We start from the raw sequence: 26,454 nt of genomic DNA on the forward strand, positions 1-26,454 counted from the left end.
GATGAGATCCCGGACATCACGGGGAGTCTCAAAATGGTCGGGAGGTAAAGATTTATATATGGAAAGTTGTTTTCAGGGTTCCGGAAAATGTTTCAATTTTTTCGGTATTGCATCGGGAAGCTTCTAGAAGGTTCCGGAAACTTCCAGAGGAGTCCGGAAGTCCACCAAGGGTTCCACCACGTCCCAAGGATCAGCATATCCTAATGGGAGGCGCCCTGGCCTTATTGGGCCAGGTGCACACAAGTCCCTCAAGTCCCATGCAGTTGGGAAAGGTGGAAAGTTCACTTTTGTATGGAAGGGAAGGAAGAGGACTAGGATTCCACCTCCTCCCCCCTTGGCTGCGCACGCCCGTCCACCTATATATACAGGGGAGGGGGCGCCCCAAGAGGATACACCAAGCCCTTGGCGGCCCTCTCTCTCTCTCTCCCTCTCTCTTTACTCCGTAGTTCCACCGGCTCGTCCCGACGACGCTTAGCGAAGCGTTGTCGGTGCTCCACCACTACCATCACCACCACGCCGTCGTGTTGGTTGTGATCCCATCTACTTCTCATGTCCCGCTTGCTGGATCAAGAAGGAGGAGACGCCATTGAGCCGCACGTGTGCTAAACTCGGAGGTGTTGTCCGTTCGGCACTAGATCGGTTGGATCGTGATCAGGTCGTGGAGAGTACGACAACATCAACCGCATTATATACACTTCCGCTTAGCGATCTACAATGGTATGTAGATGCTCTCCCCCTCCCGTAGCTATGCATCTCCATGGATAGATCTTGCGTGTGCGTAGAAAATTTTTGTTTTCCATGCAACGTTCCCCAACAACATTGTCACACCACAAGACAGGCGCACAAGATTGAGAAACACGTAGTTCCTTAAAAAATGCTTGTATCTTGCTTCGGCCGTACCATTCACCAAAGCTTTGTACTACACTTCTGTCGATACAGTCATCCCAATTTGCATCCATGAATACACTCAGTAGAGTTGAAGGCGAGCGCCGGATATTTATGCCGGTCGACACCATGCCTTTCACAAACTAACGATTTCTCCTCCCTGTTTCACAATGAATATCAGTGGGACAAGACAAGTATTGATACACCTTATTGACAGCAAAAGAGAGATCAGGCCGTGTTAAGGTCAAGTATTGGAGGGCACCAATCGTGTGGCTGTAGCAAAAAGCTTCATCTTCGGACAGTCCATGACTAGATTCCTAACTAAGCTTCTGATGACTGCACATCGGTGTTGAGACTGGTTTGCAATTCACCATGTTTGTATGTTGTAGAAGGTCAAGTGCATAATTCTTCATATTAAGAGTGATTCCCTCAGAATTGCGAAGCACCTCAATGCCGAGAAAATAATTGAGAGAGCCAAGATATTTCATAGGAAATGTGTCGGAGAGATTTTGAAGAAGTCGTGTCATGGCCGGAGATATTTCTAATGTCTTCCATGGGAAATTGCAAGAGAGAGCACAAGTCGCATAGTTGCAAGCTTAATCACAGGTGAGAAGGTGTCGGAGTAGTCAATTTTGTACTGCTATGTGGAGTCGCGTGCGACTAGATGAGATTTAAACTTGTCGAGAGAACCATTAGACTTGTGCTTCACCTTGAAAACCCATTCGCATCCAATAACATTTTTTCCAGGCGGCCGAGGAACCAAAGACCATGTCTTGTTCTGCTGAAGAGCAGAGAACTCGGCCAACATGGTGGGGTGCCATTATTCATCTTGGAGTGAGTTGTTGTACATGTGTGGATTAGCATCAAAGGCTCGACGTCGAGGATCATAGTGCACGGTGCCATCAGTGCACCCTTGCCGGCTGGTGCAGCGTTGGCGGGGGGATAGATCCCTCTTATTGAGTTCTGCTGCTCAAGACGAAGTTTAGCGCCAAGTAGAAACACATAAAAGCTGAGGAGGCTCACCAGTTCATCAGCGTTGTGACATCAACGTGACTAGAGGCTCAAACTCGAAGCCCAGCCCAACGAGCATGTACGCAAGCACCTCATCATCAGATAGGGGCTTGCCGATGGATATCGTCGCATCAGCGGACCCCTTCATCTTGCGATAGTACTCCGACGCAGAAAGGTCCTTCGTCTTCAGATTAGGTAGATGGTACCTCAGTTGCATGACGCGGACTCGGTTTTCTGATGCAAACATGTCATGGAGAGTAGTCCAAACAGCAACAGAGGTCATCAGCTGCATCATCTGGCCGAGGATGTCCTCAATCATGGATCCTAGGAGAGCGATCTTCACGAGCTGGTTTTGCTGGTACCATCGAAGGAAATCCGGGTTGGCCGCCTCGATGGCTGCATCTCCCGTTCCTTCTGTGATGGTGTGTGGTGGTGCTTCCACCGTGTTGGCGACATAGCCATACAGACCATTTGCGCCAAGGGCAGGAATAGCATGGGTCTTCCATAGCATGAAGTTATCCCACATGAGACGGATCGTGATGAGATTATCGAGAGACGTGACAAATATTGGGGCTGAAGAGCTAGTGCCAGTGGCGATGCTGCCGGCATTGAGGGAGAGGAGGACTCTAGTGGTTCCAGCTAAGGGAGCATAATTGGTGCCAGCCATAGCTGCGGTGGGGATTGGATCTTCTTATTCTGATACCAAGTGAGGAAAATTGAATTGCAGTGATAATACACACTAGTGTTGATCTGTGTATATACACCACGTACAGGTTCAGTTACACCTCAGTATATGGTGGACAATTAAGATTAAGGTCCCTAGACCTTCTACATTTTAGCACTAACCTATAATGCTAGACAGCACTAACTGATGCAACTAATCACAAGATACGTTGTTTAACACCCGATGTCGAGACTGAGAAATATGGGATAAAAATGATGCTAGCAAACGTGGTTCAACAAAACCAATTTGAAGGATCGATCACTAAAGGCGCTGGAATGCATCTCCACACTTCCAGTGAGATGTGTGATATGATGCTTGTGAAGGATGTCAAGCCTAATGCGATCAAGTTGAGACTGTTTTTGGTTTAGCTTAGAGGTAGAGAAAAGAATGCACTATCCAAAGGCGCCATCAATATGTGGGAAGGTTGTTGCAATTTTTTTAGAACTAAATATTTTCCTCGAGCTAAAACCATGTAGCTCTGCGCTAACAACATGTTTTAGGTAGGAATATTGCGAGAAACTAGCACTTGCCTGGGAAAGGATGAAAAAGGCGTAAGAAATTGTCCAAACCATGGCATGGAGGAATGGCTTATTCTCCATGTGTTTTATAATGCTCTAAATCCTTTGTCAAATAGTATGTTAGACACTGCCACATGTGGTGCCTTCATGGGCCATCGTGCCCAAGAAGCAAAGAAGTTGTTTAATGACATGCAAGAAAACCATGCCCATTGACATGTGGAGAGGTCTTCAACACACAAGGTAAAATATGTTAATGAAGAAAAGAATAAAGAGCCTAATGCTACAATTTATAAGCTCTTAGGTGTCATAAAACGGAAAGATAATATTCCTATTAGTGACATTACAAAATCTGCTGCTAATGATGTAAACTTTGTAGCTCGTGAAAATTATAATTCTGGTTGGAGAAATCAAAACTCATATGAAAGCAATAATCATAATCCCTACACCAACCCTGCATGTGCTCCAAATAAATATAGAACAACAATGGTAATAGCATTGGTAATCATCATACCTTAGAGGAAACTCTAATTCTTTCATTGTTGCTCAAAACTGAGAAAAATAACTCCTTTACCAAACTGCTTAAAACGCATGTTGTTTGCCTCGGTTAGATCACTAGTAATGATATGCAGACTCTACAAGAAAGAACTCGTCAGGTCGAGACCCTGGTAACAAAGAATGATGAATGCAAACTCTCATCCTAGCAATGTTTGTGGGAAAATCGGAACCAAGTCCAGTAGAATCCGTAAAAATGGTGAGAATTGAGGTTAAATTTAGTCGATTCAACTTTTAAGCAAGCTTCGGGTAGGTATTAAGAAAAACATTGTGGTGAAGATCAATGATTGTACTATAGTTCTTGATCTTTGTTGTAGTTAATATGCCAGAAGATGATAACACACCAATTATCTTAGTTAGACCCTTAGGGCATCTCCAAAACGGACCCTTGTCTAGATTCATCCGGATCGCGCGGCCCGGACGTGTTTTGTCATCCAACGCAGTCATGTATCGGTCTGGATGCACTTTTTACCGTAAATTGGAAGCAAACTGGGGGGCTTTGCGAGAGTCCGGACACGAGCCACGTAGGACTCTGACACCCCGTCCCACTCTCTTCCACTCCGCCCCTGCTTCAGCTTGCTTTGCATCGGCGCCCTCCTCCTCTGACGCCACCGTTGTACCTCTCCGGCCGCCACACAGGCATTGCCGGGCGTCCGCAATCACCACCCACGCATCCGCTCACCTTATACTATGGCGTTGTCCACCCAGAATCCGTCTGCAACCAGGTACCCTCCGTCCCCCTCCCCTATCGACAACATCATGGTAGTCACCGCACCCGGCAGGTGTTCAATCAAATGCCATTAAGCTTGTTTTCGAACTTCATGTTGGTTTTTTCGAGTACGAAGGATGGCAGGGTACTTGAGCATGGAGGATGAGTTGTGCGATCTATGGTTGGCTGTATCCGCGGATTTCGTAGGCAGGAGCAAAAGGGGGCTCTTCTCGCAGTGCGTGCATGGTTCATTTCACGCACGAAAGCACATTGCGCCCTACGACATGCACACCATCCATGAACGCAATGTGAAGTCGTTAGCGTATCAGTAGTACACCATCCAGACCACTGTCGCCGAGTTCTGTAAAGTGGTTGATTGGCTAGAGGCAATGTGTCCCATTCATGCGGCAACCGTGAAGATCGTAAGTTTTGCTTCTTCTTGCTCAACTTGTTGATTGATTCATTCACTCACTCAATGCTTCTCTACACATTGTGTAGCCTATACGAGTTGCCGTGCTGTACCACAAGGTAGAGGACGGACTATTTACGCAAATACATTGTTGGATGAAGCTCAAAGGGCAGTATGTGTGGGACGACCTGATCCGTTCATGAAAAACTTGTTGAACATCCGCTTAATCTTGTTGAATTTGAACTAATGTTATATTAGATTTATTTGCATACTAAGTATGGATGATTTGTGCTATTTTCTATTCAAACTTTGATAATTTCATTGTGTTTGAATTTCGTCTAGTTAGTTGAAACCCGGCTTGAAATGTATGTGGATAGTGTTAGATGGCCGCCTACCGCGAACTGGTCATGTGTCCACGAACTAGTCCTCCTGTCCACGAACGGATACGGTGTCCAGTTTGCAGGTCAATGTCAGAGATGCCTTATAGGACTATTAAAGCGTGGATTGATATGCCCCTTGTCAGTATACGCACCCTTTGTTCACCTGTATAGAATGTTTTAGACTGACCATATCTTATATTAACAAAGAGAGGGAGTAGTTCATTTGTCCAAAAAGAAAAGGAGAAAAGTCTATGCCGTTAAAATTATCACATTGAAGGTGTAACACTATGTCTTGTGGGCACAATTGAGCCCAAAAGTATTAAAATCAACGCGGTCAAGCTAATGACGGAAAACAAAAGCATTTTATGGGAAACAACCGAAAACATACGACGCGTTTGGTTCGATTTGTATTATATATGTGGAGGGTTGAGTGAATACCCGATCCCTTTGGTTCAGCAATGGGATGCTTTCTCAATTCAAAGATGTACAAAGCTAGATCGTAGGATTAAGCCATATATAAGTGAACACCAGAAGAACACGGTCGATCCGGCCACCACGAGGCAGTGGGGGAGGGACAAGGCAAGGTGCTCGCGAAGGATAAGGGTGAGGTCGTTGGAGCTGCCACCCGTGGCGGCACGGGAGGTCATGGTGGCGAGGGGAGGGGGGCCTGGAAAAGGGGAGTCGGACAAATAGACCGAGAGGAGTGTTTTCGCTTCCCACTCAATGCGTCCCGTTTTGGGCTTTGCAAAGCGGTGTATCAGGTTTTGCAAATCGATGTATCATATTATAGCGGGATCGAATCCGTCTAGCCGAAACAAACACCTGTAACATATTCAGGAGGCAATGTAATCTGTAGACAGAGCAAAAGTCAAGAACCAAACGCGTCGATAGTGTTTCCTGCTATTCAACCCATGTAGGGTCAGTTCTTTTGGCGGCTTTATTTTTGAAAAAACTCAGACTTTATTCATTTGTAATAAGTAGTACATCGTTTGTAAGGATCATTACAATTTCATTTAAAGGCTCCTCAAACCAATCAGAAGCTTAAAACATCGTTTGTAATAAGTAGTTCTTTTGGTGGCTTACCGCCTCCTCCCTGAGCTTTTTTCATAAGCCGCCTCCCTCATTTATTAAGGCTTCTTAACTAGTTATGGGATGACTAATATAGAAGTCTTAATAAATTTTGAGAGCAGCTTTTTTTTTTAAGTTAAGGAGAGGCACCTTATTTTTTAAGCCTCCCAAAAGAACTAGCCCGTAGAAAAAACAGATGGAGTATTTATTTGTTCGTTCTGTTTAATAAAAGATATTTAGAGATTACACCGATCCCTAACCACTATCACAAAGGTATGAGCAAGCATTTCACACAATGACCAGGCTAATTTGCAAGATGTTTAGTAAATTTGCAAGGTTCACAACAAAGGCATAAACCAGAGAAGTTCAGAACACAAGCTTAAATTTGGAAGGTTAACAACAAACATTTCATTCGAAAATATAATCATAATCTTCTACTGTGTACAAATCCCAGACTGAAAGACATGGCCATATATTCATTCAAAATTACTCTTGTTCAACCTTTTGAATAAATTATTCTATCATATAAATTAATTACTCATCCAAGTCAAAGTATATCCAGCCAAAACTACTAATCGACAAATTACAACTGTAAGATATGGATAATATCACTCTCAACTGAAACTATTCTTGCCCACTTGTTTTACAACATCAACATCTCCGCCAATGATCCTAGAAAGCAATACGGGAGAAAGTGCATGCCAATTCTCAGTTTCATATATTCATTGCTCTCTCTATATAGAGAGAGAAAGAGATATATATAGAAAGAGAGAGGTGACTCGATTAATGCTGAACCGAAAGGCATGCCAATTCTCATTTTCATATCTTTCCTTCTGGAAGAATTACTTTACAGGCTGTGATGGTAGCTGCAATTTCATTCAAGATTTACAGAGAAGTGTGATTTACATCACCTCGAATCATGCTTCTGGATTTGAGATTAATAGATTCAGCCTTCTCCAGAGCCAAAAACATGTTGTTCCTTCCTGTTGGCAAGCATTGATCGGTCGTATCCTGGGGCAAGCCAGTTTGGAGAAGAGCTGTCAATTTGTCATCTCACTGAATAGGGCTCTGAATCGTTTGTTTTGGTGGTATTTACAGCCTTCTCACTAGACAAACTGCCCATTGCTTTGATACAATCACCGCCAACTTGCCGTGAGGTTTCTGCAGTGTCTGGGGAATGTTGATGCTCATCAGAATGTGTAGCATGCTCTCCCAAAACACCATTGGCCTCGCAACTTGGCGAGCTTGAGGCAAGTGAATCCTTGTGTTTGCTAGCCAGATTAGTCAAAGCAGAAATCTTGGCACAAGTAATCCTTGTTTCAATCTTTTGTCTCTTGCGAACCTCCCCATCTGCATGTTTGCCATCCCCCGTGTTTACTAATTTCCGCTTCACTGTGGATATAGTTAAGAGCTCATCGTCATCCACAGGCCTATCAGGCTCCTTGGGTGGCGGATTGAAATCCTCGTCATCATCATCAGCATAGTCCACAAGCCCACCAGATTTAGGCCTGCAAAGATGGGCAAAAAATGACAAAACAGCATCAACAAAATAAATTACATCGCCTGAGAAAAAAATTCAAAATCTTCATGATAATATTAGTCCAGATTTTCTAATTGATGCAACAATAGAAAACACCATGGGAACCGACAGCAAGTTTTTTTTGTCGCGTAACCGACAGTCAGTTAAACTGTGTATGAAGAGAATATACCTTGAGGATATGTCACCAGTTTCGCTTCCATTGGCTACATCATCCTTGCTTTCTTCATTATGTTCACTGTGTGCATGTTTAGTCCGCCTTACTAAATCTTCCTCGTCACTAGGAGCAAAAAATTGCGCCATCATTAATGGCACATTCTGCAAAGCTATATTGCAAACAAAATAAGCAATCAATGACAAAACAAAATACAGAATACCTCTCGTTGAAATAATCTTCCTCTTCCTTCTCAAGACCTCTTCCTTCTGCCTTCTTTCTCATGTCAGGCACACTAGCACTTAATTTCATATCGGCACTCTCCAAGTACTTGCAACAACAAAATGAAAAGAGACTTGATGCAAATACAAATACTAGTAGTAACATAGTGGGGAGAAATTATCTACAAGCTCAACTTGAATGGTTTTCATGGTTTACTTGGTTTATAGTAGAGCTTGTTTGTTCAACCTGCTGGATTTGCCATATTGGTTCGAGCAATTTGTTGGATTTGCATCCTTAACAACCACACACATGGGAAAAAGTAACATACGGAAATATCGAATTAAATCTTGGCCGGTTTTCTTCAAATTTTTAGTTCATAATTCTTAGGGGTTTGTACACTTGTCATCTTCTTTTTCCATGACACAGTGGTGAGATACCCAGTCTATCGTCAAAACAAGATGCAGCGGTGCACAAGAAGATGGTCAACCTGTTGATACTTGAGTTTGAAGGCCTGAATGCTCCCGAAGTGTTCAAACTTCATAAGTTGATCTGAGAAAGACTCGGTAACATAAATAACAAGAGGTTTTAGATTTTCCTGCACAAGAAGAAATCCAATGAGTAAGCTACAATTCATAGTTATTCCGAGAAGTTTTGAAAAATGTACCTTCCGTATGTGTTCCAACAGTTCGAGTACTCCAGATTGTAGCATGTTATATCTATCCCCATTTTCCACAAAGGCGTCAATTATTGGTTTCAACAAGTTAAACTTGACAACATGGCGAATAAGATGTTCATCCTAGAAAGAAAATACCAAGTGGTATTAAAATAGATATCAAGAAGCTTGCGCTTGACTCACTACACAAAATAGTACAGTTTGACACACAGCCCACTGCCCCATTTTATACATAATAAAGGTAAAATGCAAACCTTGAGAACAATTATTTCATGTCCGTGGATTGCAAACATGTGATGACAGTATGACACATAATATGTAGTAAAAGGTGAAGCACACCCAGTCACTATAATCTTTGCTGGACGAGTCAGATGTATGATGCATCAAGCAGCAATACAAATTGCTCAAGGAACCAAACAGAAGTAGTTGAACTACTAGATCAAAAGATCCCGCTATGCCACAGATATATCAAAAGTTTGTAAACTTAAGGGAACTTCCAATTTACCAATAGTTGCTGCCGTCAACAACCCAAGTAACACAAAAGGAAATCGAGAAAAAACTTCGTTACCCACATTTCTGGATATAATAGTGCGCATAAACCTGACAGCTGCAACAACCAAAAACTTCTCACTTCGTCGAGTCATGGTAAGGATTTTCTCTATCGCATTGTTCATAAGGAAGTTGCACCTACAAGATTATACTCATTTAGCAGGTGTACGATAAGTGAACAGCAGCAGTATGTTGTTGAAAGAAAGTTGGATGGGGCATTACTTAATTCTATAGGGATGATGGACTACACAAAAGCATAATAGTTCGCAGACATTTAACAGAATTTCTGGCTTGATACGATGCCCTTCAGTGTTTCCACCAACGACAGCTGAGTTAGGTGATGTTCGGGTAGCACTCCTCGAAGGACAAGAGGATGCTATTACATCAACCAAATAGTCAAGGTGCCTTTCATAGAAAATCTCAATAATTACGTCTCTCTGCACCAAGGGGAAAGAAGAGTAAGTACCAACTGAGCCAGTTAAAAACAGGTACAGATTTTGGATATCTTGGAGCCGACATCAAGGCGAGCAGATGCAGAAGAATGACAGCAAACTACATCTAAAAAGAACTGAACATAACAACAAAGATGTAAAGCATCAACTTCAGATAACATAGAAACTTGAGGGACACTTCAGACGAAAGTCACTGCCTCAGAACATTGGCAAGTGGTGATGATCGTACAAGAAATATGCTGTCTGTAGATAAACTTTTCTACTTCAGATGAGAATCTTTAAGTGAAATTTGAGGGGTAAAGATAGCATACAACTTCTTAAACCTATTTTGGCCAAAAAAGTAACTTACATGTGCTCCAGACATAGTGAAAGAATCCATTAATATACGGAGGATTTCCAGAAATTGACAGTGCATTTGCTCACCAAAGTCAGTTACCATTCCTTTAACCTGAAATTTAGTGATTAGCCTTTAAAGTGTGAAGTAAAACATATATTCTAGAAAAGATAACGATGTGGTTAAACTGTCGATGATAAAAAAAATGCTAATATGATCAAATCACAAAGATGTTTGGTGAATTTTCTGGAACAAAGACAAGATCCGTACTTACAAATGGATATTGGACATGCATACCTGATCTAAAGCCTATTCTTTAAACAATATCAATTTACACCCTTTAAGTATCGCCTAAACCTATTAATTCACCCTCGAATTCAAAACCATTTAGTCTACACCCTAGGACTTCAAAGAAATACCCCCTTAGCCTGAAATCACTGGTTTCAACTGGCATGGCATCAGAAGTAGCAAAATTGCCGGCTTGGTAATCTCGGAGCTGAGATGATAAGTTTCTTATTTAACTTTTCACCATTGTTGATAAGGTCATAAACACCCTGAGCATATTAATTACTGCATACAGTACTGCAGACCTCAAAGTAACTGCAACTTACCAAAAGTCCAAGAAGAGAATTTCCTTCTTGCTGGACAATATATGACCTCAATAGGTTAGGGTCCTGATTAAGAAAAAGAATAACGATATCCGTCCTGCAATTGTCAAATGAAATGCAAAGAGTTTAGAAGAGAAAAGGCTGCATCAACAATGAGAGGGTGATTCGGCGCTTCATAAGTACCCAGCCGAAACAATTTTTCTGTCTTGACTCTGCAACACATCAGATACAATTTCAAATACACCTTCACCTGAAAGATCCCTGAAGAAAATAAATAGTTAGCTAATCAATTTATAGCAGCAAGTCCTACAGTTCAATAAAATTTGCAGGAAGCAACATTTTGAAAAGAGAAAAAAGCAGCAGCTTCATCCTTCAAAATTGATTAGAGGAATGGATAGGTCTGTGCACTCTATTATAGAGAATGGCCGCGCATGCACAGAGAACATTACGAAACATCTCAAAAACACGGATACGCTAGGCAACTAACGAATCTGTATCCGGTAAGGGTGCTCTTCCGATATATCCAATGTGTATCCGACATTTAAACAACAAAAATAACTGTTTAGTACTGATGCACGATGCATACTCCCAGAATCGACTCTGTTATGGCCCAGCCCAGCTATCTTCCAACCCTAGGCCCGATACCTCTCAGTTAATCCATTCCGTCCCAGCCCTCCCGACCTAGCTGGCGGCTCATCCAGCGGTGGCGGCAGCTCACCTGGTAGGGGCAATGGTGGCAGGCCGGCGGCGTGCACCTGTAGTGCTGCACTTCTACTTCCTCACCGTCTCACGCAGCAGCCAGGTAAGCTTCAGTGCTCCTTCAGTAGCTGCTCGCCGACTTCCTCGCCTCCCCCTCTTAAGCAGCAGCAAGGTAAGCTGCTCGCACGCTCTTTACCTCCCACTCTATTTTGAGCAGCAGCAAGGCAATCTTCCTCCCTGCCCACCCTCACCCCCCTCTTAAGCAGCTGCTCGCCGACTTCCTCGCCTCCCCCTCTTAAGCAGCAGCAAGGTAAGCTGCTCGCACGCTCTTTACCTCCCACTCTATTTTGAGCAGCAGCAAGGCAATCTTCCTCCCTGCCCACCCTCACCCCCCTCTCATCTAGAGTTCTTGCCCAGGACGTAATAGCGCTGTGAAAATGGATTGGAAGCAATGGTTTTAAGGCGGCGATTCGAGATAAGGCGCTGGGCGAGGGTGGGGGGCACCTCACCTTTTAAGCGCTTAAAGCGTAAGGCAAGGCGACGCCTTAGACACATACATATAAAATATGGCAGCCAATTAGGAGATTTAACAGCTAGCATTCATAAGTGTAGTAAATCTTTCCTCTCTAAATCTGGCCAGAACCCATACTTCCAAGCTGGATCATTGCATGTAGCTCTTCTCCTAAGATCATTTTGATAGGTCCTAAGCATTACCAGCCACAGGATCCATCAGAGCAGGCACACTTGGCTACTGCTGCGACACTAGGAGAAGGGTCAATCGGCCGCCAGAGAAAAAAGAGAAGAGCCAACAAGTAGAGCAACCAGATCAAACATGGCGAAGGAGAGAAGCGGTGGTGCTACGGCCTTGTGGGTGGAGAAGCAGATTTAGGAGGAAACAGATGCGGAGACGAGAGAAAACAGAGGCAGGGAGAGACTCCAGAGTCTCTCTCTCTCTCTCTCCCTCCTCTCTCTTCTCCCTGCCATCCCTTGCTCTCCACATCTGTTTCCTCCCAAATCTGCCTCTTCTCCCTCCCTCTTCTCCCGGGACCTTTGGCGGCGGCAGGTGACTGCAAAATGAAGATTCGACGGCCTCCTCTCCAGTCGTCTCTCTCTCCTTCCTCCTCTTTCTTCTCCCTGCCACCGCTTGCTTCCATCCCCTCCGTCTGCTACTTTTCTTCCCTGCCTCTGTTTTCTCTCGTCACCGCATCTGTTCCCTCCCAAATCTGCCTCTCCTCCCTCCCTCTCTCTCTCTCATAAGGGCGGACGACTTGGATGCCCTAGCGACTAAGGCGGACGCCTTCCTCTGCTGTCTAAGTCGAGCTCGACGCTTTGCTACCTGGGAGTGCCCTGACGCCTAAGTGTACCAAATTACAAGATATCCTTCAGCAAATCTGAAGCTAAAAGGCAGCAAAGTAAAGCATTGGGATGCCAAAGAGTGCATACAATGGCACCACCACCTCAGGCATACCAGTATCATATGTTCTTTTTTTTTTGAAAGGCAGTATCATATGTTCTATTGCAAAAGAAGACAGGATAAGAGGGTTAAAACTTAGACATCAAAGCAGCGGCGGATGTCTTGTTTATAAGCACATCTTACTCAAGCAAAGTCACACAGTTGTCAAAGATCCAGTACTGTTGCATGATGCACTATGTTTACAGGTACAGCCTATATGCATAAGTAACACAATAAACATTTATCTTAACTAGGCAAGTTAAGACAAATACTACGACACAAGGACAGAGTGCCCTCCCCATTTGAGTAAAGTTAAAAACGACCGAATTCATAAGCAATGTGACATTGGTCTGTCTAATCCCATCCACTCCTCCATTCATCCTCTAACCTCTTAGTTTCCTCCCAATCCCTTACTGATGTGCAAGTCCAGATATCCTCCTGTGCAGTAGTACTGATCATTATACAGTACATCAGAAATTTTTACAGTGGCATGCAATGAGCAGGTGCAGTGTGCTCATTGAATTGAAAACCAGAAGCTTACGAAGAACTTAACCAGGGACTCAGCTACGTATGATATTGGCATAACTATCCTCTGGTTTGAGCTGCGTACAGCAAACCACACAGTGAAACAAGAGTTTTAGTTAATAGCCATGCATCACAGTTTGCATATTTGAAATTTTGGCACATCTGGAGTCTGTGTTGTGTTATTATGGCTTGTGTCGCTAGAGGGCATAGGACGAAAAAGAAGAAAGAAAACAAGTATATACCGAAACAGTCGTAGTTGTTGTACAAGCGGCAAACTCTTACTAAGAGTGCAGAACTCATGCAAGAACAGGACCTGCAAGCACCAGAAACACCATTGTCAGACGCGGAGCATTAATAACTTCTCCACATTCCAGTAACTGCAACAGCTATATGCATGTAAAAGCAATTATCATCTGGATCATCTCAACCTGAAAACAGAACAGAACGCAAATGATGTACTCCCTCCGTCCCATAATATAAGAGCGTTTTTGACACTACACTAATGTTAAAAACACTCTTATATTATGGGACGGAGGGAGTAGTTCTTAAAAATGGCATTGAGCTGAGCCCCAGACCACATATTAAACCACACATCACAGTGGCATCTATCTGAATTTCTCTAAATACTACGCAGGACACAGAAACTCCAACATCCTGCAGAAAATGAAATAGTCTAGATGACTATCAAATTTAACAAGCTGCCAACTAAGCTCCCACTGTTGAGAAAAATCACCAATGCAACAACGAAGCTCACAACAACAGATTTTGGTCCTTCATAATCACGTGCACCGCTAAATATGATATTCCTCTAACTCACGGGGAAAATCGTATCAGTCAGCTACATTTTACAGTGCCCAAACTAAATTCCTTTGTACCAATGACACAATGTGAAGGAATTGATAATAATCTCTATCAATAAACAGATTTGATAATGAAAAGGATACTTAATGTGATCAAGCCATAAACTCGTCTAACAAAAGATAAGAAGAATGTCTCACCAATTCTCTTTTCGATTCCATAGAAATATTTGGTGATCTCATCCTAGAGAATAAGTCTTGGATAAAGCAAGCATCATCCTTCAGTAAGGAAATAACCTACAGACAGATTATTCACTTGTATGTGACAAAGAATAAAGAAATTGATGAGGACACGTCAACACTAGGTGAAGGCTGAAATACTAACAGCAGCATTGTTCGTGTGTATAATCGTGTTAAGACTAGCCAGAGTGGCATCATCTAATATTCTGGGTAATATAACATCCTGCAGATACCAAAATGAGCACAATTTTAAACACGCAAAGCAAAGCAGTATCAAGTTTCCACAAAATTCCATCATGTAACAAATCAAGTGAGAAATGTGACTGACCTTTAGATACCCTATTCTGTACGTTTGATGTATCCTTGAAACCACAGAAATATTTTTAATAGGTATGGCCTGTAGAAAGAAAAAGCTTTTACTAAATATTTATTATTCAAGATCGTAAGGAGTATAAAGATCAACACACCTCTTTGAAAACTACATGATCCTTCAGAAAAATGCGATGCTTTTGCACTTTAGCAACCTCTGGATCATCTGTACAAGTTATTAAATTCACTAAAATTAGTAGAAAAAATTGAAGCAGCCTCACAGGCTATCAATCAAAACCAAGATATGTAGAGGTTATGGGAGCAACAGGAAGAAACAAAGGACTGGAGGAGAATTCATACATTCAAGGGCGCCTATGATGTCAAGAATAAACTCATCAGAGAATATCTTATCAAAGATCGATGGACTGTTCAGCAATACTGCAGAATGAAAATGACAATAAATAACAGTCCAAAATATTCTACCGAACGCATTCCAATACTGATATGTACTTACTGATTCCCCTGACCAATTTGAATATCATGTGGAGATCATCTAAATTCTCTAAATCCTCACACATTCTAAAAATATCCAGCAGCTTGGGGAAAAAATCACGCTGAAACAATGAGAATTTGTAACTTGATTAGTGTAAGACTTCATGTTGGACTGTGAATAATCATATCCAAGAAAGAGAGAATGAATTATCATTTTCACGCATCTCATAATGTTTCTTCTAGATTTTATGTTCTGAATTCTGATACATTTCAGGCTAATGTTATTGACGTAGACGAATAGCAATCAATGTCAGCAATAAGGAAGCATGGATTAGTTATTAACCAATCCTTATTAGGACATGTAAGGTAGCTAAGTAGCAAAAAGTCATTCCACCATCATGGAGCATTATGAATCCATGATGGCGCAACTGAAGGTAACATCTTAAATTACCCAGTAGATCAACATTGCATTTTCTATCTAACTGATGTCCAACAAAGTTATCTTTTGAAAACAAATCAGAAAGAAGACTGTCAAGCAAACATCTGCATATAAATGGAATAAAGTGGATCCAAAACACCAGTTTCTACATCAAAATATTGCTTAGACGATAAATCAGAAAGTCCCTCGGGATCTACTGTGCAAGAATCATCTGCAGAACAGATCATCATACAAATTATTCTGAAAGAACTTCCAAGTGAAATCATTTCATCTTAAATCTCAAACACGGTCACTTCCATTGGTAGACACCTAACAACAAATGGAGCAAATGTGGGCATACCAAAAAAAAATAGCTGCTACAATTGCGCCAAAAGTGCTCTTTAAACAGGTAAAGCAGTGTAGTTGTTATGTAAAATAAATGCCGGGCACAGCACAAAGAGGTCTCCTAAACAAATAGGCCATGTAACACAAGAAGAGGTGATTTCAATTTTCATTTTAATCAACCCAAGAAGGGAGCAGACTAATCACTAATCCCTTTATAGGATTTTCTCACAGCAGGTGGGCCTCCCAACCCCACAATTCTTCTGAGGGAGCAAAGATGAGCTTCGCGTTAATGATTAAATGAAATGTTTGTTCTACCAAGAAAATTGGTACACTGGCTAATGACAGCAAAAATATATGGTACACGGGACCATGCCACACCCAAAGACTAGATACTTACATCTTGTGTTATCAACTCGGCCACACGCATTTGATCTGTAATGCCACCCTCCAATATAGTCTGCAGATTTTCATCAGCGGTATTGTAACAGTATAATAGACCTTTTTGCAGCAGAAAGTACAGGTCATGCAAGAGCCTAACCGTAAATCATTAGATAGATTAATATAACAACGGTAGTATCATTAGTGTTATCAAAAATGTCTTCAATAGGCAGGCAAACTGTCCTGCTCTCAGTTATGGTACATATCAACAATACTAACGGCAAACATCAACAATTAGATCTGAAGATAAGGAAATAAATCTTTGGCCCCCGCATTAGTGGATGACTCAATAAGCCAGAACAACAAGCAAATGCTTCGAGATTTGAAGACTAGACATGTATATTCATCAAATATGAACTTTAAAAACATGATCAGGCAAAGAACTATCCCCCACGATACAAGATAAGCACTCAAGTTACTACTGTCACAATTAACTGTTGAAAAGTGAATGTGAAGTATTAAAACCCGGAAAAAAGGGAATAAATGTTGCTTTGCACATGATAGATGAAACTGATAACAATAGTTTTATATGAGGAGAGTACAAAATAAAGTTGACCTTCAAAATCAAAGGAAGATTGGACAAATCAACAGGTGGAAGTTCCCTCAGTTCACCGTTAACAGAGCGAAAGGACTCATCTGCAAGGAAATCCAGAGTTAGAAACACACTGCTATCTGGGGAACACCAGGTGCAAAGCTACACAGCAAGGTCTGCCACAGCACGTTCGTCAGCAACGGTCAGGATACAAGGTGAACTTTCAATGTATAATAGTGTGGCGAACAGAAATCGAGAAGAAACCAGGGAAACAAAAGGTCGGCGGTGAATGTGGCCCAATAAGACAGTAGGATGGCTCTAGCTCTCAAGCTTTAGTGGATTCTCAGTGATCACACTTCAGGAATTGACAGTGGAGAGCTATGACTGTAAATATTGGGAATTTTGACACAAGAAAACTGGGATGGGGGCTTTCCTGTAATCTGACCCAGTCTCTTCTGATAGGGAATTTGAACCCAAACCCTTCAATCTGAGAGGAGCTAGCCAGGTAAGTGTGCAATCCGGACAAGTTCTTACAGGGGGGTTAATTTTCATTTATGCCCTTGATGTCTCGAGCACATGCTATACTCACATGCACCCCGGGGTATTTAAGGACATAGTGTGCCAAGTGTATTTCCACCTTTGACTGCATTGACAATACCATAAATGCTATGGTTACAGGTACAAGTACAACGCGGCGATACATGAACTAAATTTTAGGGCTTCCAATCATATGTGAGCAAGTTCTCCAAATATTTAATAAGAGCAATATTTACAGTGTAACACATATATAGCAAAATGGATCTACCGTGTGAATGCAATACTCTAGAGGCTTCTAGATGTTCCGAAGCTGGACGAGGACCAACTTCAAGACCTGCAGGACATTAAAGTAAAACAGTGTAGGAATGATATGAACAACAGCAAGCTTTAAGCAACTCACCGCCAAGGTTACTAAACTGAAGGTTTCTCTGAATATCACAGATGTTGTCCCTGCAGAGACTCACCAGGAATACAAAATAAGACATCAATAAGGAATAATTAAAGAAAAGTGATAGTTACACTAGGGTTCCTTTTCTTGAACTACCATATGTAGGAGCACCCTGCAGCCTCCTGAAAGCTCAATGCTAATTCTGTTGCTGCTTCTGGATCCCTCCATGAGATGATTGTTTCTAATATATAAAAAAACAGGCATAGCACGTCATGTAACGATATAAATGGTTAGCTCAAAACAGATAAGGAGTGCAATCGTTCACCTTCTTGCTTTCTGTAGATATCTTCAGATGTAATATTGTGGACAAGCAGTGTTTCGTTGTCTTCTTCATCCAAAACAGTCAAACCAGGTTCTTTTGAACCCTGGAATCAACCCACAGTTGACCCAGTTAACATTAAAAAAAATGGAAGCCTACAAACTGGATATTAACAGAACAACATGGACATATTAACAGAACAACATGGTGCCATACAGCAGGACAATGCATGACTGAGCTTACAAATTGGAAGCCTACAAACTGGATACTCATGACTAAGCTTCCTGATGGCATATTAACAGAACAACATGGTGCCATACAGCAGGACAATGCATCTACACTATATTGACCATGGCTTACGGTTCGATAAATCACCGCCACTAGATGTGTTAACAGCATACTCTCATTCAGGTTTATAAGTTCCATACACAAAAGAAGACTGGCCATTAATTTGATCAACAAAATATGAGTTCTATGCCACAAAAGTTATACCGCTTGAAACTTCTTTTGAATATGAATCAAATAATATACTTTTTGTAGCATATTGGTAATATTTTGTTGATCAATTTTTTTTTAATAAATATGAGCCTTACAAAACCGAACAGAGACAGTACCAGGTAACTATAAGTCTATAACATAGACCCAATTTGTTGTGCTAGACAAAACGGCTCACCGGTAGCTGTGTGAGTTTATTCATATAATTTAAATGACATTGGAAACCATGTAAAACCAAGGAAGGAGTGCTAGCAGCTCTTGGTTAATCCTTTCGGGAAGCAAGGATTGGAGCCACAATAAGCTGCTCAGTCACATTCTTAGGCTTTGCAAATTTTGGACGAAAAATCAAAAGTACAACAGACAAACTAAATTTACCCGGCAACAAAAAAAAAATAGATAGTGAACAAAGTATCAATTTAACTGAATAGAACCATATATAAGACAAAGTTTTCATGCATACTTGATCCATACCTTAAGGTAGTTGAAAGCAACATACTGACTCATACCTCGATGTAGTCAACAGCAACGTGCCCTGTCCCCTGATCATCCCATTTGCCTCCATCCCTCAAACGGTACACTTTCACACGCTGGAACAATTACAAGATGTTGATACCATATTTTTTATATAATGTGACAATAATATACATTGAAACGGAAAAGATACTGCCCGTAAAATGTACTGTTTGAGGGATGGAGGCTTTTTGCCGTATCCACGAGTTAAAGCACATTTGCTTAAAGTATCCATGAGGAGATATCACTCGTTTGGTTTGATGGTGAAGAAGGTCGGCGATAGCCAGATACCTGGGAATATTCCTTCAAAAGCTGGATCACTCGAGCCGTGAAATTTTGGTGGATGGCGGCAACCACCCACGCTGTGGTGACTCAGACCCCACAAAATGTTTTCATTTCTGTTCTCACCCCTCGCGAACAGAACACCCTCTCCACAATTTCCTTTCTCTCCCCACGGACAAGGCAACGGCAGCGGCTACGATTTGGATCGACGGCGACGCATTTGAGCAATGGCGGCGGCGCGGTCAAGGTGCATCTGCTTTCTCCTCTCTTTCCCCTTCCTGAGCTCTACACATGTGAGCAAGGACGGCTAGGAGATGGCAAGCTGCGGCGCGGGGAATGGCAGGGCTGGTGGCGTGTGCTATGCCTGTAGGCCGACACTGACCAGTGGATGGTACGACAAGGCCAACGACGCATTTTCCCTGCCTGGTAAGGCCCACCTCCAGTGCAGCCTAGCAAGAGGTTCATGGCCGACGGTGTACGGCAGCGGTAGGTCTACGGCCTCAGGCGAGCAAGGTCCGGTGGTGCACATCGAGTTGCGTCTAGAGTAGGTCCGGTGGTGTGCGGACGCCTGGGCAATTGCCTCCACACCTCCGGCGACCCCTAGTTCATGGAGCAGGTCGAGGCTGACCTGAAGATGACATTCTTCCGAGTAGCATATTTGCATCTGGCTGTGACATTAGCAAAGACCATCTTTGAACTGGCCATTGAATACATCTTCTAATCTGCTAACGTATGCCTGCCATTGAATACATCTTCTAATCTACTAACGTATGCCTTGTATGATGTAGCTGTAGACAGTATTTTTGTTAGATTGAATTGTACTCATGGATATGTTTGAACCATGGAGTTACAAATCCAATGCATTTTTTGGATGGTGGTGTTGACCTATTCCATGATGTACATTTTGAATAATTAGTTGAGGGTAATCTTACCATCTCATAGCAAAGAGGTCATCACAACAAGATATTCATCTCTCACCCTTCTAACTTCTAACCAAACATAAAATTGACTACCCCTAACAACCTCTCAATTTACAACCAAACACAAGAAAGATGATACTCCCAACCACATAGTCAGGGATATCCTCAGCCAAGCCAACCTTATTCACGAACTACATGGATAGCTGGTATACTTTGCAGGTATTTTGAGCTTCAGATATGGGAAAAAATAAAAAGTAAAGTAGACCTTGGTGTCAATTTTCCAACATTACCAGCTTTTCTCTTGCGAGATTCCTTGTTCATTGACGAGAGTATGCATATCATTCAGCTAGGGCATAGTACGAGGTAATAAGATAAATGTCCCTTAAAGTTGTATAGAGTTACCTATACTGTGCATACTTCCATTCTAGGAAGTAGGAAATAAGATACCCTACTACAGCCTACCCAATCTCCCTCACATAACCAGTGACAACAACGATTTCAAAGGCAACGCCTCATCCAGTGCTTAGTTGAGATAATTCCTCAAGCAAACAATGATGATCCTCAAAATTGACTTACAAATATTCAGACCATCGTAAATGTTTGCCATGTAATAAATCAAATATGAACGTCCCAGAACCTAGTGGAGACGCACTTCTCCAGAACCTTCCAATTTCATGCAATTTGCATCTATGGTGATGGTTAGGCCAGTGATTATGTGTGGCCTTGTTTTTAGTCTAGGATACAAACAGAAAAGAGTGACTGTGTGTTGCATTGTTTTCAGTCTCAGATACCAACAGTAGATAATGAATAAACCTCTTTGTTTAAAGATGCAAATTCTTTCTGCCGGGGAGTCAGATTAGGACAATTACACGAGGCCCAAACTTCTCTCTTAGCAGCACCAATTTCACTGGAAGAAAGTCAGGCAGAGTAACTCTACAGTTAAGCATATGTAGTTAGTTCAGCACACATAGCAGACTGAACCGAGCAAAATACAATGCCTCCATTCCCTCGTCCTCGTCGTCACCAGAGTAACTTCCCTTCCGCGTTAGGGATAAAGTGACCCAGCCCTGGATAGAACACAAAACTGCCCGATGCTAAAGCATTAAACTTGGATCTAGGGCACGTGCTGCTTCAATGAACTTCCTGCCTCCCCTATCCATCCGCATGACGTATTCAAGCAACAGCGAGTTAATCGCAACACGCAACCACGCCCTCCCAGGTTAGGCTAACAACCAGCCGCTAAGTGGATCTACACATCTAGTTAACCAGCGATAGAAGCTTCGAGGACCCTGTATGGCAACCGAGAAGTCCGGAGACCTCACCTGCATGTTGCTGCTGTGCGCTACCGCCGCCGCCGAAGCCGAAGCCTCCCGCTGCTCCCCCATCGCGCCGCAGTTCCCTCCGTCGCCTTCCGGAGCCGCCACAGAGATAGCGGGAGCCTCCCTGCCGCCTAGGGGGACGAAGGAGCCTCTTGCCGCCGGGTCGCTTCGTCAGTGGGTCGAGGACGCAGGCGGCGAAACCCTAACCACCATCGACGAGCTGCCTCGAGGCCTTTCTTCGCCCTCGCTTCTCGCGGCCTTGAGGCGTCGCCTTTCCCCTTTTGCCCCCTCTCGTTTTCGCGAATATTTTGTGTTCGTTTGCTTACCGACCCCCGCAATAGACAAAGAATTGGGTGTTGGTGTTCTAAAAAAATGCTCCTCGACTTTATTAGGCTGGCCATAGTGGGGTAACATATGCGTATCATGCACTTGAACTCGCAACATGCGTATGTGACAGAGAATTAAAGAAAAGAAAAGATAGATGTCGTATTGAACTTATAAACCATCTTAGAGTACCCGCTGTTCTGGAGGGATCACCGCGCGCTCGCGATCTGGGTCGCTCCTTTTGCATGCGTGTAAAGGTTTTTGTACTTTTTATCTACGTGGCATACATCCGGCCGTCAGTTCTAAGTTACGCCAAGGCTTTGGGTTTTGTTGGATGACGTCTGGGCCAGGCATTTGCGCGACCAGCGGTGCAGTGTATGTTGTGTGCGTGAGTTCGTGTGAGAAAAGAGGCGTCCTGCGGTAAAAAGAGGTTGGACCGGTCGCTTGTGACCCGCACCGCGTCGAGCCAATCCACTCCCGAAAACCTAGCGCACAGGGACGAATCCTCGAGCCCCACGCCCTCTTCTTCCCCTCCGCGTCGTCCTGCCTCCCCTCTCACGCCGCCGCCGCCTCTCCACATGCCTCATCGTCCGCCACCCTGCTGGCACGTTCTTCTGGGCCTCTTCCCCGGCGCTCGAGGTGCGGCAGCGGTGACGGCGCTCCTCCTCACGGGCATGGACACATCTGCCTGTGCTCGGCAGAAGGAGTGGTTGCGGTGATGGCAGATGCCTGAGGGGGAGGAGGAGGCCGTGGTCATGGTGGCACGCGGCACCAGGCTGCGGCGCTGTTCGTCGAGGCGAAGGTGCAAGCGCGGGGGAAAGAGAGGGAGGCCCGAGGGCGGCGGCGCTCCGGCAATGGTCGTGGTCGAGTGGAACAGCGTGTGGGGGGTCGTGCGGCTTGCCGTTGCCTCACCCATGCGCCAGGTAAGAAAGCCTGTGGGAGAGTTTTTCTGAACGATAGCCCTCGGCTCGCCCCGACAAACTTTTCCGGTCAGCTTCGCTCCCCTCTTTGCTTAGAATTGTTTTATTGCCGTTCATATTCTAAATTGAATTCTGATGAGGTTTTTGTTTGTTAGATTAAATTCTAGCCAAGACTAAACTGTAGCGAGAGGAAGGCAGCATTCTACTTGTTTGGTATAAAAAAGGGTTTTACTTGTTTGATTAAATTCTAAGTTAGATTTTGGGTGGGCTCTAGATAAAGTCTGTTAGTTATGAAAAAATGTGTGCTTGCGCTTCTATTGTTTGCACTCGGTTTTCCATAGAAGAAATAAAACATCAACTACAAGTCTGAATAATGATCTGTTGCACATGTTTTGATCGGGGTGGAGGAGCATATAGGTGAGAGAGCAGGAGTGAGCTTGGGCATACAAGTGCAGACCTGTTACAGTTCGATGCCCTGATGCTGAATACCATACCTCCCACACTTCAATCATCTGATAGGTATATCATTTTTTGCTCTTCTTTGATTAGCCAAGACTTTTGTTCATCAAAATAATAGGTACTGTAATGATCCGGACGCCTGATATGATAAAATCCGGTCCAAGGGGGTTCCAGTATTATTTTGATTATTATTTTCCATATTGCTATCTCTGCTAGAAAGTTCCAATTGTATTCGCCTTTTTTTGCTATTCCTTTCTCATAGAAGAAACAGAATGCCTACTAGTTATCATTTTTTATGTCTTCATCATAAAAGTCATTGACCTATGTTCTGTTGTGCATGTTCTGATCAGGGTCGAGGAGCATTCTACCAAGGTGGGAAGCCCTGAGCCTAACGGTACAGGTGCAGACCCATTAAAAGATGAGGGCATTTCGCTGAATGTCACATCTCCTGCATATGAATCAACTGACGGGTAATATTTAGTAGTACTATTTAATTTGGTTTTGTTGAAATGGGAGGGCACCAGTTCTTATTGTTTCCATTCAAGAAGAATGGAATTCACTGACTGAGTTTAAATTGCGATGATCAGGGCTGTGGTGCATGGCAGCAACATGGACATCGGTGTGCCTGATTCTACAGTTGAGAAGCAACCAGCTGTTCAGGAAGCATTATCCCCGAGGTAAGAACTTGTCAAGCATGATCGGTATGATATGTATGATCGTTGATGGTTAATTTGGTTATTTTCTTAAGACATCCATGCCTCTGATTCCATCAGTGATCAGTCCATCGCTGATCGTTTGAGTAGGTCTGTTTGACTGAAGCGGAAGACAACATATATGAATATTTATTAGGCCGGTGATGAAGAAGTTTTATGTTTTGTGACGTGTGACGCAGACTTCCTTTTCTCTGGAATTCTGCAGGCCTAGCATGGCAATTTCATGGGATACCCAAAGGTATCATCTCTTTTTCTGGTGGCTCTCTGAAGCATAGCAAACTGAAGATTCTATTCAGTGTTCATCATTTGTTCTCTATTTATGGAGTAGACCATGGTGGGCATGTAATCCATCGTGTAGAATTATTACATGGGGATGTACCAACTGCGATGTAGTTCCGAAGGACCTTCCTTCTGTTACTTTATAATGTCATGTTAGTTGGTCGGTCTGAACCCAAATTATATTTTGATGGTAAAGTACAGGCTGGCGTATGGTATATCTTTTGAATGGTATGTTGTATCCAATAGTGTATACTAAAGTACCTCATTAATCTCGTGGGATCCAATTATCCATAGTACTATGCTCGTTGTGTACTTATATTAATTCTATTTTCCTTTGCTAAGTTATTTTCCTTGTTGTAATGTCTTTCTATGTGTAAGTGAAGCTAGCATTGTATGCTTAATGTTTCCTTTCGGTAACTGAGCTTTTAAAGTGCTCGATGCTTGGTGCCCATTCATGTTCCAGATTTAGATTGTAATTTGCGACAATGTGTTGGCATTTAAACTTGCCAATATATTCATTTTCTAAACATGACATGGGGATGAAGTTTAGATAAAGAGTTGGAGAAGATCAATGTGCTTTTCTCCCTCTTGTTAACCTTTGTTCTCTCATTTTGATGCTATAAACATGAGTACATGAGGGAGAGAAGAGAATACGACGAAGTTATATGAGATTTGCAGTGAAAAGCTTTCTTTCTTTTATTTACCTACATATCTTCATTGCACGATTGATTCTTTTTCTTGGTATGTTTAGGATCTAAATACCCCTTTATAGGAAGCTTTCAGTTTTCTGATGGTGAGTTATGTGTGGTTTCAGGGTTACAGATGCCACAAGGCTTGCCTAACAAAGGTTCCCTGAAAAGGAATGGTTTGACAAAAAAACTAGTTCTTTCTTCCTTTTACTATTTTGATCCTCTTTTTTATGCTAAAAGGAACGCTAATGCCTATGTTTTACTATTTGCAACATAAACATGTGTAGGTTTTAGAACAAATTTTAGGATAAACATTTTCACCATTTGTATTCCTGGTTTGAACATATGCCAGAATCATATCTACTCTTCAAAATCTTTGTATGTATATGCAGTCGTTTTGGAATGGGCTATGATTCTATTTTAGTATTTTAGTTTACACATTTCTCCTAAGAACCTTGATATCCACTATATTAGTATAGTATAGATTTGTATTTTTTCCTTAGGAATCTATATATCCAGTCAAGCTTGAACAGGCTATATTTTTTTACTTGGTCATGGCGATGGCACTCTAACGAGGACATGGCAGCAGGTCAAGAGTTCATGTTCTTTCTATAAATTTTTGCAGGATTTGCTCTCCAAGTGCAGAACACTTTCCCACTCCCCATCGATGACGATCTTCCTGTATGAACATTTTCATCTGTGCTCCCTATTTTCCTTGCTCCACTAAGAATGAAGCCATCCTGTTTACAGTATGTTCCCTTTGACAAATCAACAAAAGTGTACAAATTCATTTGAATGAATTCGCAAGGTATTTTCATTAGCAATGCCACAAGGCATCAGAAAGCACAAGTAGCGAGAACAATTAGTTCAGTTTTCATATCATAGTTCTACTCATCCTAAATTGTATTAAATTAATCTGCTAGAGTATGGTGATAACAGAGGGGCACTATTTTTTAAAATTGTTTATTTGTTCCAACTATATAGGGCCCTCTGCAAGGATATTGATTTCATCAGGTGTAGATGTTTAGTTGGACAGATATTGTTCGTCAGTTTCTTAGTGCGTGCCTAGGTGTTTCCCCCTTTTACATTGCTTCATTTCTATAGGATTTCTTGAAATATAATACTTGCTTCAACAATTGTAGAATGATCATGGTTTCTTTGCATTCCTATACTTTCGTACGATTAACAATTTCATGGCTATCCTGGGTAAGAAACAGACATCCTTCCCTGGCAGTGCTCCGACCTGTCGGATCTTCCTCCTCGTCGG

At 42.6% G+C, this 26,454-nt stretch overlaps 1 protein-coding gene across 1 annotated transcript; it reads right to left on the reverse strand.

Moving 5' to 3' along the window:
* Positions 1–6,709: 6,709 nt before the first annotated feature.
* Positions 6,710–22,161, reverse strand: LOC109768187 (uncharacterized). The gene is made up of 25 exons (XM_020326927.4): positions 21,807–22,161; positions 19,279–19,359; positions 18,284–18,383; positions 18,115–18,199; positions 17,971–18,020; positions 17,839–17,904; positions 17,058–17,137; positions 16,461–16,520; positions 15,323–15,422; positions 15,169–15,246; positions 14,967–15,034; positions 14,828–14,896; positions 14,645–14,722; positions 14,461–14,556; positions 13,705–13,775; positions 10,969–11,046; positions 10,789–10,882; positions 10,193–10,291; positions 9,614–9,828; positions 9,415–9,529; positions 8,834–8,965; positions 8,657–8,764; positions 8,171–8,277; positions 7,966–8,073; positions 6,710–7,764 (listed from the first exon to the last, which is right to left on the reverse strand). The coding sequence occupies exons 1-25, from the start codon at positions 21,867–21,869 to the stop codon at positions 7,305–7,307; spliced, it is 2,661 nt and encodes an 886-aa protein (XP_020182516.1). The 5' UTR covers positions 21,870–22,161; the 3' UTR covers positions 6,710–7,304.
* Positions 22,162–26,454: the final 4,293 nt, after the last annotated feature.

Source organism: Aegilops tauschii, chromosome 3, assembly GCF_002575655.3.
Source record: "Aegilops tauschii subsp. strangulata cultivar AL8/78 chromosome 3, Aet v6.0, whole genome shotgun sequence".
Taxonomy (NCBI): domain Eukaryota; kingdom Viridiplantae; phylum Streptophyta; class Magnoliopsida; order Poales; family Poaceae; genus Aegilops; species Aegilops tauschii.